The sequence below is a fragment of the Micromys minutus genome (genome assembly GCF_963924665.1).
Source record: "Micromys minutus genome assembly, chromosome: 2".
Lineage (NCBI taxonomy): Eukaryota > Metazoa > Chordata > Mammalia > Rodentia > Muridae > Micromys > Micromys minutus.
Genome location: NC_137971.1, coordinates 80,241,084 through 80,260,217, shown reverse-complemented (window position 1 = coordinate 80,260,217; position 19,134 = coordinate 80,241,084). Strand labels below are relative to the sequence as shown.

The following is a 19,134-nucleotide window of genomic DNA, read 5'->3' as shown; positions in this document are numbered from 1 at the left end:
AAAACACTGGTATTAAAAACTAAATTCTAACAAACTAAACCAAACAAGTAACCCTTGAGGGGCTTAAGAGATGGCTCACTGGTTAAGAGCTCTTGCTGCAGATGATCTCTATTAGTTCAAGGTTAGCCTAGTCTAGATAACAAGTTCCAGTTAGACAGGGCTGCACAGAGACCCTGCCAGAAAGTAACAAATCAACCAACCCAATAAAAGTATCAGGAGGACCTGAGTTTGCATCCCATCACTCAAACAAGCTGAGTACCCCACAAATGCCTCTAACTGGCTCTGTGGGACTCCACAGTATGCAGGTATGTAGTGTACCCCCATACCAAACATGCACATACACATTTGCATGTGCACCCACACACAGTCACACAAATCTTAAGATAAAAAGCAATAAATAAATAAACCCCTGAAGTTGTTTTTTAAAGGTCAGTTGTAGCAGTGCTGGGTCAGCTTCCTATAAGGCTTTTTACAAGTCTGTCTGCCCTCAGTCTCCATGTGGACAGCTAATGACTGTCACTCCCCTACAGCTGACTGCAGCATAAACCCACGTGTATACAAGCCAATGTACTAAAAGATCGTTTACCCAACGATGCAGACTTCTCTACTTAAAAACTATTTATTCATTTTTACTTTTGTGGACAACTGGACTTTTGACTACTTTTGTGTTCTTTTTCTTCTCCACTCCCCCCACCCTTTCAACCCCTAAAACTAGGTAGGGGGGAAAAGAGGATCAAGGGGTAAGGGACAACAATATCATTAAATTACTTCCTGCTGATTAGGAATTAAGTTCCTTGGGACAAGTTTGATCTTTGCTGTTAGGATATCTAATTTCTTCTTTTCATCTCTTTGCACATGACTACTTGACAATCAGCAACCAAGAGCATCCAACCGCAACTACTAACCAGCCAACCAACCCTTCTTATTGGGGCTCTAGCATTTATATATCCTTTGAAAAGTCCCCAGATTTCCAAGTGTCACACACTACCACATACTATCTGCACCTGGTAAAGCCATGCCCCTGCTAGAGCATAAGGTAAATCATAGTCACCTGCTGTGAAGCAGCCCCATATACACCTGAGATTAAAATATAAACATATTCCCATATTTGTGGTTTAAAAAAAAACAAAAATTTCACTACATATTTGTGTGTATGTGTGTGTGTAATGTGTCCATACAAGTAAAAGCTACATGTGTGTAGGTATCAGTAAAGACCAGAAGTGTTGGAACCCTTGGAGCTGGCAGGTGGTTGAGGTACCTGATTTGGATACTGGGCACTCGTGGGTTTGACTTAAGTCAAACCACACAGACTCAGGTATTTGAATGCTCAGTCACTAGGGAATCAAACTAAAAAGAGAAGGATTAGTAGGTGTGGCCTTGTTAGAGGAAATATGTCACTAGGAGTAGACTATGCAGCTCAGGTTGCTCTGAAACTTATGAAACCCAGGTTGACCTCAAATGTATAAATTCTCTAGCTTGTGTAGTGCTAGGATTACCTGAGTGAATTCCCTGCCTTGCATGGGCCATTACTCATTATATATATATGCTGAAATATCTCATTACGTACCATAAATATGTATTCAGCTAGCTACACATTTTCAGGCTGTAAAAATAGCTTAGTCAGTGCTGTCAGCATACTGGCTTTGCAAGCATGAGTATCTTCATTCAACCCCTAGAACCCACATAAGAATGCTAGATTTAGTGATGTATGTCTGTAATCCCAGTGTTGAGGAGACACGAGAATCCCTGAGGCCTCATGGTGGTTAAAATGTTTATAGCTCCCATGGGTTTATAGCTCTTTCAATGTTTGGTTCGTGACTCGTGGACTAATGGATTGAGAGGTTTGACCCTGTTGGAAGTGTGTCACTAGGGGTGGGCTCTGAGGTTCCAAAAGCCCCTAAGGCCCACTCTCTCATTCTCTGTCTGCAACTTACAGATGTGAGCTCTCACCTACTGCTCCAGCACCTGATAGCCGGCCTGTGGTCATGGACTTACCCTCTAAAACTGTAAGCAAGCCCTCAATTAAGTACCTTCCTTTGTAAGCTGCCTTGGTCCTGGTGTTTCTTCACATCAATACAATAGTAACTAAGACAGCCATACTAGCCTACTTGGTATACTCCAGGACTAGCTCAAAGGAAAAGTAGATGGCATGCCTGAAGAATGACACCTGGTTATCCTCTGGCCTGTACAAACACATTCACCTGTACACAGACACCAACAAAATGTAGTCTTAAAAACTGAAACAACAAAACCATCCATATATTTCTCTTCCTTCTCTTAGACAGGAACTTGATATATTGCCTAGGCTGGTCTCAAATTCATAAGCTCAAAGGATCCTCTCTCTTCCTTCCTAGAAACTGTGCACCATGTACAGCTTAAAGACTCATAAAATATTCATGCTACATTTTTATGCAAGCACTATGAAAGGCTGGAACTCAGCAATGCATCTTCCCTTTTAGGATTTCTATTCGTGAGGCTTGGCATAAGTCAAATGCCCCTTTCACCTTCAAGCATAAATGAAGCCATCTCATTTTCTTAAATATCCAATTACTGTGTAGTTCTCAGGGCCTGAACTGAAGATCAGCACTCAAGCTCTCCCTTTCTGGTTATCCGATTTATATTTATGCTTGTAACTCGTCTTCATGTGAAAACCTTTCCAATAAGAAGGTAACACCATCTTGCACCATCTGCTATTATTAACATGTCATGGGCCAGTCTAACAGTTCTAACTCCACCCCTCTTTTGCTCTGCTTTGTAGAGCAGAACTGAACTCACACTAACATTTTTTTTTTGTCACTAGAGGGCACTAAAAGGTCACTTTAACACAAAAACAACAGAAAGACAATTTGCAGCTGAGTCCTGTATGCACTTATTAATTTCTTTTCAATTCACTATGGAAGTTCAATGGTTCTCAAAGACCAGTCCTACTTGTACCCTCTGATCATGTTCTTCCGATCTGTCAGCTCTGGTTAAAGTTATTTAGGAACTTTCTCTTCCTTGGGCTCAGTCTTCCCGTGTTAGCCATTTGCTTTTCAAAGAGGCTAAATTTCAGTCAGTCTGGAAAGGGTTTATCAGAAGTCCTTCTATGTCTTAAAAACTGTCCATTTTTCTATAGCCTGGACACAGCAGTTACTTTTTACAGCTGCAAATTCTGGACCCTCTTGAAGACAAGCAAATTTTCTTTAAAAACAAACAACAGACATTAATTAAGTAAATATTTTATGTTTTCTGAGTCATCCTCTAATGAGAATCAATTCTAGCCTTTTATGGGTGAAGACAGACAATAAATAAGCAACAAAAATATAGGTGGCAGGCTGGATTTGGTGTATGAGTTACCATGTGCCAGTTTTTGCCTTAGAATTCTCTTTTATGGGCTGGAGAGATGGCACAGCAGTTAAGAGCACTGACTGCTCTTATATAGGTCTTGAGTTTGATTCCTAAAATCCACATAGCAGCTCACATTTAGATTATTTAGAAATGTTATTCAAGCAGCTAGCACAGAGGCTGGGGAATATAGCTCTGGTCAAGTCCCAGAATGTGTCAGGCTGGTTCAGTTGTGTGTGTAGGCATGTTCACACAAGTCTGTATAATCTTGATACTTGGAAGATGGAGGCATAAAGAACAAGAGTTCCAGGTCAGGTAATGGGAGCTAAATGAGACCCCACATCAAAACCACAACCAATCTAGTATAGTGTGCTCCCTTGACTGGCTAACCGACAGTTCCCACAGGCGGTCAGTTCTCTATATCATGTTAAACACTTTTGCTCTGGGTATTGATTTGGATTTGTATTTTAAGTCAGATCCACACAGAATAATCACACTGCCAGCTCCAAACGTGTTCAGGCATCTTCAGAGGCCAGAGGAGATGGATCTCCTTCGAGATGATGTTGCAGGAGGTTGCGAGCCATTCCACTTGAATGTTGAAAACCATACTTAGGTCTTCTGCTAGAGCAGTACATGCTCTTAACTACTGAGTGCTTAGAATATTTTCTCAAGTCCCATACTGCCACTTTAGCAAAATGAACAGAGTATTTCCAGAAATAAATTCAATAGAGTTAAAAATTTCAGAAACTCCCTGATTTCTTTGTAAAGTTTCTCATGAGAAAGTAAATCATAAACCCATACAAAAACTACACATGAATCTTTATTCCAACATTATTCATGATAACTAAAAGCTAATAACTTATGCCCAAATATATATATTATTAGATGTACAAATAAACAAAATGTACTATAATGGAATAGTAATTAACAAAAGGAACTGTTGGTTGGGGCTAGGGAGATGACTTGGTTGGTGAAGCCTATTCAGCACGAGGATCTGAGTTTGGATCTTTAACATATAAAATGTTGGGTATAGGGTTAAAGGGATGGATCAGGGGTAAGGAAGTGTACTGCTCTTGCAGAGGCCCTGAATTTGGTCCTCAGAACTCATATGAGGTGGTTCCTAATCATCTGTGACGTCAGCTCCAGGAGATTCACCCATACTAAGTACTTACACCATACAACATACCACACAAAGGTACAAATACATATTACAACAGATAAAAGGGTTTAATTTGAAAAAGCAAAACAGGCATAGAAAAATTAGTACATTCCAATTATAGGAAATGTGCAGAAGAGGAAATCATGCTAGAAACAGGAACTAGCTCAGCAATTATTTGAGGCTAGAGCTGGAAGGAGTAGTTGTGAATTAGTATGTGGAAATGCTCTAAAACGGCACTGGGGCGATGATGGTAGAATTCTGTGAATTTGGAAAAATCTCTCAATAGTGGCAAACACCTATAATGCCTGCCCTCAGGAGCTGTGGGCAGTAAGATCAAGGCCAGCCTTGGCAACATAGCTAGTTAAAAATCAGCCTGAACTGAATAAGCTCAATGAACTAAAACAGGAAAAAGATAAATACAGAAAAAAATATAAACTTGGGCTGGAGAGACAGCTCAGCAGTTAAGAGTACTGAGGTCCTGAGTTCCCAGCAACCACACTGTGGCTCACAACCATCTGTAATGGGATCTGACCCTCTCTTCTGGTGTGTCTGAAGACAGTGACAGTGTACTCACATACATTAAATAAATAAATAAATCTTTTAAAAAGTTATACTTAAGGTGGTCATGATGTATTATGAGCATATAACTTTAATCCTAGCAAGTGGGGAGGCTGAGATTGGAGAATCCTAAATTCCACAGTCTAAAATACATAGTAAGTACCCAAATAGTAAGACAAACATACATGTTCAATCAAACTGTAAAAGGGGGTATAAAAGAGTTGATATTTGAGACAAGGTGGTTTGGAGCACTCAGATAATATTTAAGTTCCTTAAGGACTGAAAAGCCAAGCAAATACCTGAGAAGCACTCTAGAAAGTATGGTACCACACTCCCTGCTAGGAAACACACTGGCAGATTATAAACTAAAGGGCTGGGTCTCAGGATACAGTCCTAGAACATAGGAAGCTGAAGCTGAGGGCGGAAGTTCACAAGTTCAAGGCCAACTCAGGCTAAGCAGTAAATTCAAACTAGCCTGAGAGCTCACTTTGCTTTATAGTCCTGGAACTCACTATGTAGAACAGGTTGGCATCAAACTCAAAGAGATCCACTGCCACCCAAGTGCTGGGAATAAAGATCTGTGTCACTACAGCCAGCTCTAAAAGCCAGTTTTTGCTTCCCCACCCCCCTTTTCCCTTATTTGACATCTGCTTTCTGTTCCTATTTTTCACTTTTAAAGTAAACTTTTCATTTGGAATAATTTTAGAATTATAAGAAGTTACAAAAATAGTACAGAGAATTCCCATATAAGCCAGTTCAACAGTCTTCATAACCACGATACATTTGACAGAACGAAGACTGGAGCAGTGGCACACAATACCAGTGTTTCCACTAACACCTTTTCCTGCTCTGTTCCAGATATTAACTCGGATACATCACTACATTTAATCAATTATTTTTAAAGTGTCATTTTCATTGGCTGAGGGGTTGCAGAAGGAAAAGCAGAGAATTTTGAAGACTAGTAAAGAATAATGCAATTGACTTAGGAATGAAAAATGGTTATAATCTCCATGTGTTTTTATGGCAGAGATAGTAAGGATTAGGTGTAGTATGGGAGATGAAAGATCCTTTTTTTTGAAAGGTCAAGGATAACAAGGATTTTAGTGTGATTAAATGAGAGAACAAAGTTGCTATTTATTAAGGCAGAATAATAATAGTCATTTTTAAAGTGGAGAGGCTAATCTAGGAAGTACCAAGGGTATATATGGGCTATGTCTGTATCTTCTCATTTTGCTCTGAATCCAAAACTTCTCTTAATACACAGTTGGGGTCATCAAGAAAGCCTAGTAGATAAAGTAGAACTAAAGCTACAGAATGATGTGAGCTGCCATATGGGTGCTGGAAGGAGACCCAGGTCCTCTGGAAGAGAAGCCATTGTCTTAACTGCTGAGTAACTCTTCTCCCACTTTTGCAATGATTTTTCTTAATAACTCAACTAGTCTTTTTTAAAAAGGGGGATTTGTTTGTTTGTTTGTTTAATGTATGAATGCTCTGCTGAATATATAGCTGTATGCCATCAGATGCCCTTATATGTTCATGGGCCACAGTGTTGTTGCTGTTAAGATACTATGTATACTTTGACGATTCCCAAGTGTATTATCTCCACTTGGACTTCTTGTACCAAGTTCCAGGTTCATGCAGTGTCTCTTTTGGGTGAGTTGATGGCATCTCAGACACCCAGATTAGTTACTGTCCCTGTCACTGTGACTAAATAACTGACAGAAACAGCTGAATGAAGTAAACTATTTGGGCTCACTGTTCCAAAGGTTCAGTGTACTAGCACTGTCTCAGGATGTCATGCTGGGGTAAACCCTGACAGGTGATCTTTGTTCAATTTCAGAAACCCACAGGGTAGAGAGAACCAACTCATGTAGGTTGTCTCTCAGTGAGCAGACCCACAAAATATACTAGTAATTAGTGGTCTGTTCATTCTACATTTGTTTCTCATAACAATTTCTCAATTTTGTCCCCAAGTGTTGTTAACCAGTTCTCTTTGTAACACCCAATCCTCTTTCTTCTTTTACCTGCATTATTACACAAATCCTTTCCTCTGAAACGAATTCGGCCACCTTTAGCCTGACCTCTACATTATGGCCAATTTAACTTTACAAGACAGAACTAAACAATTCACTCAGCCTGTTCTTGGCAAAAAACACTGTAAGTGGCTAGAACCAACTGTAAAAAGATCAGCCTACCTTTTTGATAAAGGATCAAATAATAAGGGGCTGGGAAACGGCTCTGTGACTAAGACCACTTATTGCTCTAGTAGAGTACATACGTTGGATTTCTCGCTCTTACACGGTAGTTCACAACTGTCTGTTAACTCCATTTCCAGACGACCTGATTGTCTTCTTTTGACTTTTGAAGGCATCAGGCATGTGCATGGTACATATACTTGTAGGTAAAACACTCACAGACATAAAAATAAGTAAAAAATTAAAAAAAAAAACTAAATGGTTTTGGCATTGCAAAAAATAAAGTCTACATTCTTCTTTTCTTTTTTTGGTGACTAAAAATAAAACATACCTTCATTTTATTTTATCATTTTCACTACAAATTAAATTTAACAATTTCAATAAATGCAACTAGTTAATTTATCTGCTTAGTTATTTTTACTGAAATCCTCATTACTATTGATAAAATGCTAAATTTTATCTAATTATTGCTGTGTCTTTTTTAATTAAGCAACTTTATTTAAAAAACAGATAAATGTACAGATTTTAAAAGCATTTTTACATAAAACTATATGAATATATTTTTTGTCAGTACTTGATTTTTTTGAAAAAGTTTGATAGTATGCATTGAAAACTTACTAGTTACAATGAACATAAAATATATATAAAACAAAATGTAACATGGAAATAGTCAAAGTTTTTTTGGTGTGTAAAGATTAAACATAATGATTTTTAAATACCAATGATTGCTACAAGGCTGCATTCTTAGCTCTTGAATTATTGATTTAAGGTCTGGTGTACCACACTCAGAGAGGGTGCTATACACTTACTTTTTTTTTTCTAAGAAGGACCGAGGCTTCCACATTTTTGTTACCTCACTCAGGACGATAGTCTCTAGTTCCATCCATTTGCCTAGGAATTTCGTAAAGTCATTGTTTCTAATAGCTGAGTAGTACTCCATTGTGTAAATGTACCACAATTTCTGTATCCATTTATCTACTGAAGGGCATCTGGGTTCTTTCCAGTTTCTGGCTATTATAAATAAGGCTGCTACGAACATGGTGGAGTATGTGTCCTTATTATATGTTGGAGCATCTTTGGGGTATATGCCTAGAAGTAGCCCTATTTTCTGAGGAACTACGAGACTGATTTCCAGAGTGGTTATACTAGCTTACAACCCCACCAACAGTGGAGGAGTGTTCCTCTTTCTCTGCACCCTCATCAGTATCTGCTGTTATCTCAGTTTTTGATCTTAGCCATTCTCACTGGAATCTCAGGGTTACTTTGATTTGCATTTCCCCCATGACTAGGGATGTCGAGCATTTCCTTGGGTGCTTCTCAGCCATTCGATATTCCTCAGTTGAGAATTCTTTGTTTAGCTCTGTACCCCCCTCTTCTTTCTTTCTTTTTTCATTTTAAACAAGAAGTTTATTTAAACAACAAGACGCTTGACTTGAAGGGAAAACTATCTAGGATAATTTTGTTCAAGAGTAATTTATCCCTACTTAAAGACAGATTGCCCTATATGTAACAGCTACGTACAAAAGAGTTATAAAATTGTCCTTGGTTTTACAATGATAAATGAAAAACATTAAAATTCTCCAATCAAACAAGGTATGCAAGGATTTTGTGTTGTTGGGTTCTTTTGTTAAAACAGTGAGAGCAAAATAACTTACTGGAATATAAAGAGAAGAGTTGAATGAGCATGCCACTAATGGAGAAGGGGGTATTTTTACAGAACCAGTACTTTCCCCAGACCATCTCCATCTGATGTCAACCAAAAGAGAACATTGGCCATTTAGTTTAAAAAAGGAAAAAAAGAAAAAAAAAAAAAGAAAAAAAAAAAAAGAGCAATATGCTTGTGCACATACACCAGTTCCTTTATATACAACAAAGAAATGGGGATAGGGAGATGGAAGAAGAGAAAACTACACTGTAGTAGTCAGGACGTGGCAGGACCAAATTGCAGTTCTAATTGAGAATGTGTTCTTGGTCTATAACAAAATTCTGGAGTAAAGTAGCAGGTTCCCTTTTTAGTAGACACCTCCTGTCTGCTGCTGGAACACACCAATTGTATCTTCATCTTCCATTTCCAACTGTGCAGGTGTGTCTGTTTCATTGATTGGTTGTCCATCAAACCGGAATCTGATCTGCCTCATTGACAAACCCTGCCATTCACAATAGGCTTTCATTAGTTTACTAAGTGGTGTATGCCTCTTAATCTTAAACTGCACCACAGAACCATCCTGTCCCGCCACCTTCAAATTAATATGATCGTTGTTCTCAGTCTTGACTCCTTCTTGGGTTTCTCGTCAGCCATGGCGAGCGCCGGAGTCTCCTCAGCACCAGGTCCGCACTGCAGGAGCACACAAGCAGCACCAGGAGCGGCAGAAGCACCCGCCCCCTTTTTAATAGAATTGTTTGATTCTCTGTAGTCTAACTTCTTGAGTTCTTTGTATATATTGGATATTGGACCTTTATCAGATGTGCGGTTGGTAAAGATCTTTTCCCAGTGTGTTGGCTGTCGTTTTGTTATCTTGACAGTGTCCTAAGCCTTAAAGAAACTTTGCAATCTCATAAAGTCCCATTTATCAATTCTTAATCTTAGAGCACAAGCCATTGCTGTTCTGTTCAGGAAATTTTCCCCTGTGCCTATGTGTTCTAAGTTTTTCCCCACTTTTGCTTCTAATAGTTTCAGTGGACATGGTTTTATGTGGAGATCTTTGATCCACTTGCACTTGAACTTTGTACAAAGAGATAAAGGATCTATTTTCATTCTTCTGCTTGTTGACTGCCAGTTGAGCCAACACCATTTGTTGAAGAGGCTGTCCTTTTGGCACTGAATGTTTTTAGCTCCTTTGTCAAAGATCAAGTGATCATAGGTGTGAGAGTTCATTTCTAGATCTTTATTCTGCTCCATTGATCTACCTGCCTATCTCTCTCTGTACCAGTACCATGCGGTTTTTAACACATTGCCTTGTAATATAGCTTGAGGTCAGGAATGGAGATTCCTGCAGATGTTTTCTTGTTGAGAATAAATTTTGCTATCCTAGGTTTTTTGTTATTCCAGATGAATTTGTAAATTGCTCTTTCCAACTCTATGAAGAATTGAGTTGGAATTTTGATGGGGGATTGCATTGAATCTGTAGATTGCTTTTGGTAAGATGGTCGTTTTTACAATGTTGATCCTTTCTTTCTTTCTTTTTTTTTTCCCCCCGCTTACTATATTTTGTTCTCTTTTCTTTTCTTTTTTTAAAGATTTATGTATGAGTATACTGTAGCTGTCTTCAGGCACACCAGAAGAGGGCATCAGATCCAATTACAGATGGTTGTGAGCCACCATGTGGTTGCTGGGAATTGAACTCAGGATCTCTGGAAGAGCAGTCAGTGCTCTTAACCACTGAGCCATCTCTCCAGCCCATGTTGATCCTTTCAATCCATGAGCATGGGAGATTTTTTCCATCTTCTGAAATCGTATTCAATATCCTTCATCAGAGATTTGAAGTTCTTGTCATACAGACCTTTCACTTGCTTAGTTAGGGTCACACCAAGGTATCTCATATTGTTTGTGACTATTGTAAAGGGTATCTTTTCCCTAATTTCTTTCTCAGCACGTTTATCCTTTGAGTAGAGGAAGGCTACTGATTTGGTTGAGTTAATTTTATATCCAGCCACCTTGCTGAAGTTGTTTATTAGCTGTAGGAGTTCTCTGGTGGAATTTTTGGGGTCACTTAAGTATACTATCATGTCATTGGGAAATAGTGATATTCTGACTTCTTCCTTTCCAATTTGTGTCCCTTTGACTTCCTTTTGTTGTCTAATTGCTCTGGCCAGGACTTCCAGTATTATATTGAATAGGTAGGGGGAGAATGGGCAGCCTTGTCTAGTCCCTGATTTTAGTGGGATTGCTTCAAGTTTCTCACAGTTTAGTTTGATATTGGGTACTGGTTTGCTGTATATTGCTTTTACTATGTCTAGGTATAGGCTTTGGATTCCTGCTCTTTTCAAGTAAAGTCTATATTCTAAGTACTCAGCTCTACTATTGCAATATAAAAACATCAAACAATATGAACAAACAGGTTTAGTGGGCTAAAAAATTCATTTATGAACTATAATATAGTAACTTATGTCTAATCATGCCGAATGTTTTCTTCATTCCTTTTAAAATTTTTATTTTACATGTATGACATTTTGGCTGCATGCATGTCTGTTTATCACTTGCATGCCTGGTACCTGAGAAGGCCAGAAAAGGGTGTAAGGTATCCTGAGACTACAGTTACACACAGTTGTAAGCCACAATATAAGTGCTGGGAATCAAATGCAGCCAATGGAAGATCAGCCAATGCTCTTTAACCAATGAGCCCTCCCTCTAGTACATTTTATTTCACACTTACATGCTATTATAGAATTGCTTACTTCCATGTACCATGTATGTACACTTCTGTTTACAGGCCCGTTTCAATTTTTTTTTCTGGCTAATTTAAACTGTTTAAGAGTTAGTCAGAACTCAGAATGTTTTAAATATTGCTTTGCCTTCTCTTTAGACTTTTTCTCTTATATGCTGGGGCTAGAGCCCAAGCATGCTTTTAAGCTCTGATGTTTTGGGCTACCTTTCTCTTTCTCTAAAGCTCTCCCTACTGCTGTCCATTGCCATGTGCATGGATGACACAAAGAATACAGTTTTAAAACATTTAATCTAATTCCAAAACTAAAACATCAGAGAAAACAGAAACAATCTTTATATTCTTATACCAAAACTTACTTCAGTTTGAAGAGCCAGTTCTGCTCGGTAGTGATAGGAATCTAAGAGTTCTTCAACAGGATGTCTGAAAGAAAAAACAGTTTATCATGGCTGAAGACTATCTTAGACAAAAAATAGTTGTTTTGATCACAGAAAATAAATATATTCACATCCAAAACAAAGTTTGAAAACCTGTAATGAATGCTTTAGATGCTATACCTTGTCATGACTTCTTTATAAGGTTTTTCTATTTGATACAAGTATTTGTTTAAATCCACAGGTGCTTCATCATCTTCTGCCTAAATAAATACATATACATATGTTTAAGAAAAATCAAATATAATAATTTGGTCATTTTATCAAATTAACTATAGTTAAATAGATGATAAAATCTTAAAAATCAGACTAATTTTTGAGGACTGGAGATAAAATGGTATCAAAACTATCATTTATAATTGACTCAATAAGTTAATATTAAGAAAAATTCAGTTTTTAATTGCTTTAAATGTTTTGTTCTTTGGGACTGAAGAGATGGCCCAGAGATTGAGTACCTGCTGTTCTTGCAGAGGAACTGGATATGGTTCCTAACATCCATATGGTGGCTCACAATCATCTGCAATTCCAGTTCAAACAGATCTGATACACAGTTCTAGCTTCCATGCTCACCAAGCATGCATAAGGCACACATACATACATACAGGTAAACACTCAAGCACATTAAATAAAAACAAATAAATGTTTAAATGTTTCATAATTTAATTTTGCATGTGGGTGTGTGTACAAGGCTGTGTGCATACATACATACATGCATACATGTGTAGAGGCCAGAAGTCAGTGTCACATATCTATCTACCTCTATTGCTTTCTAGCTTATGCTTTAAGACAAGACAGGCTCTTTCCTTGAATAATCCACTGGCTACACTGGCTGATCAGCCAGCCCGGGAGGTCTGTCAGTCTTTATCTCCTTCGTTCTGGGATTTTGGAAATGCTCTGTAATACCCAGCATTTTACAGATACTGGGGAATCCAAACTCAGGTCTTCAAGTACTTTATTCACCTAGTTACTACCCTGTATGCCCCTGTTAATTTTAAAAAGAAGGTTTCACAAGGCTTCATGTGACTCAGACTGGCCTTGAACTCTTTTTTAAAAAGAGCAACAATTGCTCTTTGTAATTTTTAAAAAGATTTATATATATATATATATATATATATATATATATATATTTTTTTTTTTTTTTTTTTTTTTAAATGAGTATACTGTATCTGTCTTCAGACATGCCAGAAGAAGGCATCAGATCCAATTACAGATGGTTGTGAGTCACCATGTGGTTGCTGGGAATTGAAATCAGAACCTTTGGAAAAGCCATCAGTGCTCTTAACCACTGAGCCATCTCTCCAGCCCTGGCCTTGAACTCTTGACCCTTCTGTCTCTTTGCTAGGCTAATAGAAGCATACTATCATATCCGAACAAAACTTTTACTTTTTAAAAAAGATTTTATGTGTATGGGTATTTTGTTTGCACCTATGTGTATCTATTGGTGCGTCAAGCAAGTGCCTGGTGCCCTGAGAGGCCAAAAGAGGGTGTTAAATGCCCTAGAACTGAAGTTACAGACGGCTGTGGGCTATTGCATGAGTACAGGGAATCAAACCTAGGCCCTCTGGAAGACTAGCCAGTGTACTCTTAACCTCGGAGTCCTCGAGGTAGCCACAAACTTCTATTTTACAGGCCCAGCAGTATGGCACAGAGGGTAAAGGCATTAACCCCTAAGCCTGATGACCTGAGTTCCATCCTTGGGACTAACATAGTATAAAGATAAAGAATCAACTCTCACAAGTTGTCTTCTGACCTAAACATACCCATACCATGGCATGCTTAAGTACACATGCATACACACACAAAATACATAAATGTAATAAATTTTTTAAAAATGGATAAGATAAATGTTCCTACATGTAGTTTACAATGAACAAATAAGGCAGAAACTAAGCTGTGCCAGATGGTGCACACCTGTAATCCAGGTATGGCAGCAAGTCTGATGTCAGTATGGTCTAAGGAACTCCAGGACAGCTGGAGCTATGAAGCAAGATCCGGTCCTCAAATAATCAATGGAGAAAGAGGGTGGGCAAAATCTAGGGTGGGACCAGGTGGGGACAAGGTCATTTAAATTTCTACCCTTTTTTTCTCTGTATGTTTTGTCCCATTCTCTGCTCATCACCATTGAGAAAAGTACTAGTTTCTCCTGCCATTCCACATTATGCAAACATATTCAAGAGAGACTGAAAACCCATATTCTTTTTTTCCTTCTTAATTAACCCTAAAATTTTTACTCTTGCATAAGACTATTAAATATGAAACTATGTTCTTGCAATGAACTAGGTTAACTTATCTTTTTCTTTAAAACCTAAATGAAAAAGCAAGGGTTAAGGAAGTAACAAAGTTAGTAAAATGACTAGCACAAAGCTCTCAGTTCAGTCTTTAGCACTGTATGAAACTGCTCATGGGTGGCACAAGGTTATCCTTAGCTACAGTGAGTTCGAAGCCAGTCTGAAAGAGAGGACACTAACTCATTCCCATAAATAAATAAGTAAACAAACAAACAAACAAACAAATAAATGCCAGCAGACTTTTTTCTTTCATTTTGCTTTTCAGATTTATACTTCTAGATCTGAGGAATATACTACCTAAACGTCCATGACTAAAGACCTAAAGAGATTATTGCTAGAAACAAGTGTATCACCCCATCATCCCAGTCTGGTACAGGAAAAATGGAAAACATACAGACTGAAAATCTGTCAACTATCAGACTCACCAAATGCAATTCATAAACACTTACTGTTCGAGCCAGATTCTTGCACATTGCATTGAAGGTCAAGAGCTGTAATTTAATCTCCGTGTCCCATTTCCGACAATTTTGAATATGTTCGTGACTTCCAAGGCAATGATTACTGTTAAAATACATGAATTATCCACCAGTATTATTCTATTCAAATCACAAGTTATAGATATAAAAGTAAAATACAAATTGTCACTGCATCAGAAGTTGAAGGAAGCGGTGAAACATACGATTTTAAAATTAACTGTAAACATTTAAATAGAAAAATTTTCATACATGTCAGTAAATATGAAAGATAAAAAGACAAATAAGAGTATAATGCATTGGGCTGGAGAGATGGCTCGGTGGTTAAGAGCATTGACTGCTCTTCCAGAGGTCCTGAGTTCAATTCCCCCAACCACATGGTGGCTCACAACAATCTGTAATGGGATCTGATGCCCTATTCTGGTGTGTCTGAAAACAGCGACAGTGTACTCATATATAATAAATAAACAAATCTTTAAAACAATTGTACTAATAGCTATAACAAATTATTGAAGTTCATACAATGATTATTGCAGGCAAATAAAAGTCAGCAACTGACTCCTGTATACATAGTAGCTGCATGCTACAAAGGAAAATGGAGTGTACAAATGACGCGATTAGTGGCCTTTTAGAAGACATTTTCACACATAAGGTTATTAAACTTAAGAAAATATCAGGTCTTTCTTACTTCTAAATTCCCACCACTATCTTAGATACAGCATATCTCAATACAAGTTTCAACAAGAGGACAAAATGTATTTCTTATATTTTATAAATATATAAAAAATAAAAACATAAACAAATTAATAACTTTAAGAACAGGGTCTCAGTATGTAGCTCTACCTGCAGTCCAGGCTGGCCTTAAGCTCACAGGGGTCCACCTGCCTCTGCCTTCCAAGTCCTGGAATTAAAAGCATGTGATACCATGCCTAACATCTAAATATATTTTTAGATTACAAATCTAAATTGAAAAAATTCTAATTTAAGGTATTAAAAATGGAATTTCCAAAGATATCACTCAGAGGTTAAATAAACTTACTTCTGTAGAACCTCCTCTTGACCACAAACTTTCAGAACGTAGCTGCCAACATCCACTTGATTCAAGTCATCATGTACCCAGCAAAGGGCTTGCATTATAATTATTTCTACAGTAGAACTCACTGAAAAAGAGTTAGTTATCATTTTCATTTTGTTCACATATCTCTAAGTATTACTTTTAATCTAAGAGATGACTGTACAACAGAAATATAATGCAAATTCAATTTTACTATTTTCTTTCTTTGAGATATTTTGACTTCAAAAACTCTTATAAAGCAGAACTGTACTACTACCTTTACGCTCAGCCCAGTTCCATTTAATAGAGATAGATATTATAAATATGCACTTATACCTAACCAATAGATATAATACATTCTGAGGTTAGTCAGGCTGATGAAATTAAGACTGATACAAACCAACAATTACTATCAGCTTTCACTCACGCTTTATTTTACAGTACCACCTGTTGACTCTTTAAAAACTTAATATTCTTACTGCATACCAAATTTAAATGAGTTAAAAGGCGTAAATTTTCCTCTAAAAATTAAAGAATAACTGTTATAGTTGGCTAACATTTTCTGTATCAGATTTACATTTTTTTCAAACAGCTTTCTAAAAGTACAAAACCAACATGTATTCAAATACTGGACACATTGCTTGTTACAACAATTAAAGAAAAAAAAAAAAAAAGAAAGGCTTCAGTCTTAGACTAAATTACTGCTTTAGGAACAGGAAACTTACTTCACCATTCAAATCCCACTTAAATAAAACACACTATAAATATATTCAGTTCTAAAAAAGATATTTATCCAAGCTTGAAAGGAATAATTAACACCAAAGGGAACTACCTTCTATGCAGAGGAGATTAGAAGTGATCTGAAGGCTCATGTTACTAACAGCTCTCTGTAAGAAAGTACTTTTCTTGCCAAAAGCAGACAAAGTATTATAATTAGCTGTGATAGCTAATGCTTTTGGGCCCTAGCAAAAAACCATATTTTACTACATTCAGAGCAAAGTCCTGCAGTGACCTTGTTCTCTTAACCAGAAAACTTCCCAAATGAATGCAAACATTTTATTTATTTATTTTTTACAACTTTATTTTAAAAAGACAGATTACATGTACAGATTTTTAAAAGCATTTTGGCATAACACTATATAAATATTTTTGTCAGTACTTAATTCTTTTAGAGGTTTGATAGCATGCATTGAAATCCCACTAGTTAACATAAAGTACATGTAGAACAGAACATAACATGGAAACAGTCAGAGTTTTCTTGGTAAATGCAAACATTTTAAAAAGATACCTAATGATAAAAAAATGTAGTTTATGAGAAGAAAGGATATACTGGCATTAAAAACGTTTTATTCCTAGACAAAATAAAACTTACCATCACATGTAAAAGTAACTGGTAGTTGAAACCCTTCAATTTCAATGGAGACCTTCACACTGGCATTTTCTCCACACATGTTTCTTTGCACTGTGACTGGACTTAACAAATAGCCTGGATTTGTACAGTGATTGGTATGTGGAAATTTGGTCTTCAATCTGTTCACAAGAAAGAAGATATCAAATAAGATTTTTAGTTTCTTTAAAGCTGCATTTGAGAGCCCTGAATAAGGCTTTACACTACTCAGAGCAGCTCATGAGAATGGCAATGAATGAATTCCTGTTAAAACTCCAAACACCCGAATGTGCCTTTTAAATGAAAGGAAACCAAGAAAAGAGAAGATATTAACTAGTGCCAGGATATCTTTGGTAACACTGTCAACAAGATCCAGGCATTCCAGGGAGGGCCAGCATCAAATGAGGTTCTCTGCTTTAAAGTCTTAGGCTGCACCTTGCAATTACATAAAGTGGTCTGCTTTAAATGAATTTTTAAAAAAGATTTATTTATTATATGTAAGTACACTGTAGCTGTCTTCACACACACCAGAAGAGAGCATCTGATCTTATTACAGATGGTTATAAGCCACCATGTGGTTGCTGGGATTTGAACTCAGGACCTCTGGAAGAGCAGTTAGTGCTCTTAACCTCTGAGTCATCTCTCCAGCCCCTTAAATGAATTACTGATGGCATGAAAAATGTAACTAAAATATTAAATACCAGAGGGATAAAAAGTTTCTGTCCTTTCAAAATATTTTTTTTCTAAATGAAAACCTTTTTTCCCCTGTAAATACTGTTTGTGTGGTTATAAAGGGCAAAAATGGGTTTTCATAGTGCTACAGGGCCTTACAGTACGTGCTACGGGGGCACTTTAAAAGTTAGGGTCACATGCAAATAGGAGCAACCCAGATATAGACAGGAATGTGGTACATCATCTCCAGACATGACTGGCAGCATGGCTATGAGAAGAGGACCAGTGGCTCCATGTACACAGCGCTTATTACCAAGCCTGTCCCTGGGACTCACATGGTAGAAGAGAATCAACTCCCGCCTGCCATCCCCTAACCTTCACATCTTTATAAACTTTATGACAGCCCTGAGAAATAAGCACACACAATGAATAAACAAGCAAATATAATAAACATTTTTAAGGGAGGGAGACATTTAACACTGTCAGTGCATGCTAGAAATAATGTCACAGGCCCCAATAACTGACTTTTTCCTGGAGGTTGGTAACAGGTTCCAGTCCCCTTATCTAATCAGTTTTTCTTCTCCTTTTGTGCAGTGCTGGGATTGAACCCAAGGCCTCATATATGCTAGGAACCTAGGCATATACACCACAACTGAGCTATATATTTAGCCACCATCTATTTTTCATGAGGCCTTAAATGGAATGCATGCTGGAAATACTGTCTATGTGCTTCTATAACTAGTAAACAATCTGGGGCTTTTGAGATGGCTCAGTGGTTAAGAACACTGGCTGTTCTTAATCTGATTGATTTTGAACCTTATTTTTACTATTTGTTAGCTGTGTAAAAGCAGTTAAGTTGCTGACATTATCTTTCTTCAGAGTAATATGATCATTTATATATCAGGATTGTCGTAAGAATATGTAAAATAGTATTGTGAAGTACTTAGTGCCTACTACATAACAAATACTGTAAATGTTTTATAAAATAAATGAATCAGTCAAAGAATAAATGTGGTTTCTACATTGTGATTTAGAAAACACACACACATAATGTGTGTATATGTGTGTATATACATACATACATACATACGTACATACATACATACATACATACATTTATACATACATTTTTTTAAACAAAAAGTTGAAATGTGATCAAAGTGCACTGAATTGATATTGGTACTATATCACATATGGACACTGTAAGA

At 37.2% G+C, this 19,134-nt stretch overlaps 1 protein-coding gene and 1 pseudogene across 2 annotated transcripts in view; both read right to left on the bottom strand.

Moving 5' to 3' along the window:
• PIK3C2A (phosphatidylinositol-4-phosphate 3-kinase catalytic subunit type 2 alpha) overlaps positions 1-19,134 on the bottom strand; it is an 89,602-nt gene that overhangs the window by 32,216 nt on the left and 38,252 nt on the right. The window contains exons 5-9 of the mRNA XM_080911999.1: positions 17,240-17,397; positions 15,853-15,973; positions 14,790-14,901; positions 12,176-12,255; positions 11,978-12,041 (exon numbers count right to left, since the gene is read on the bottom strand). Coding sequence (XP_080768125.1) covers positions 11,978-12,041; positions 12,176-12,255; positions 14,790-14,901; positions 15,853-15,973; positions 17,240-17,397 — 535 coding nt within the window. The remainder of the gene's footprint in view (positions 1-11,977; positions 12,042-12,175; positions 12,256-14,789; positions 14,902-15,852; positions 15,974-17,239; positions 17,398-19,134) is intronic.
• Positions 9,249-9,535, bottom strand: LOC308416885 (small ubiquitin-related modifier 2-like; annotated as a pseudogene). Its single transcript has one exon. The product of its transcript is annotated as a small ubiquitin-related modifier 2-like (transcript).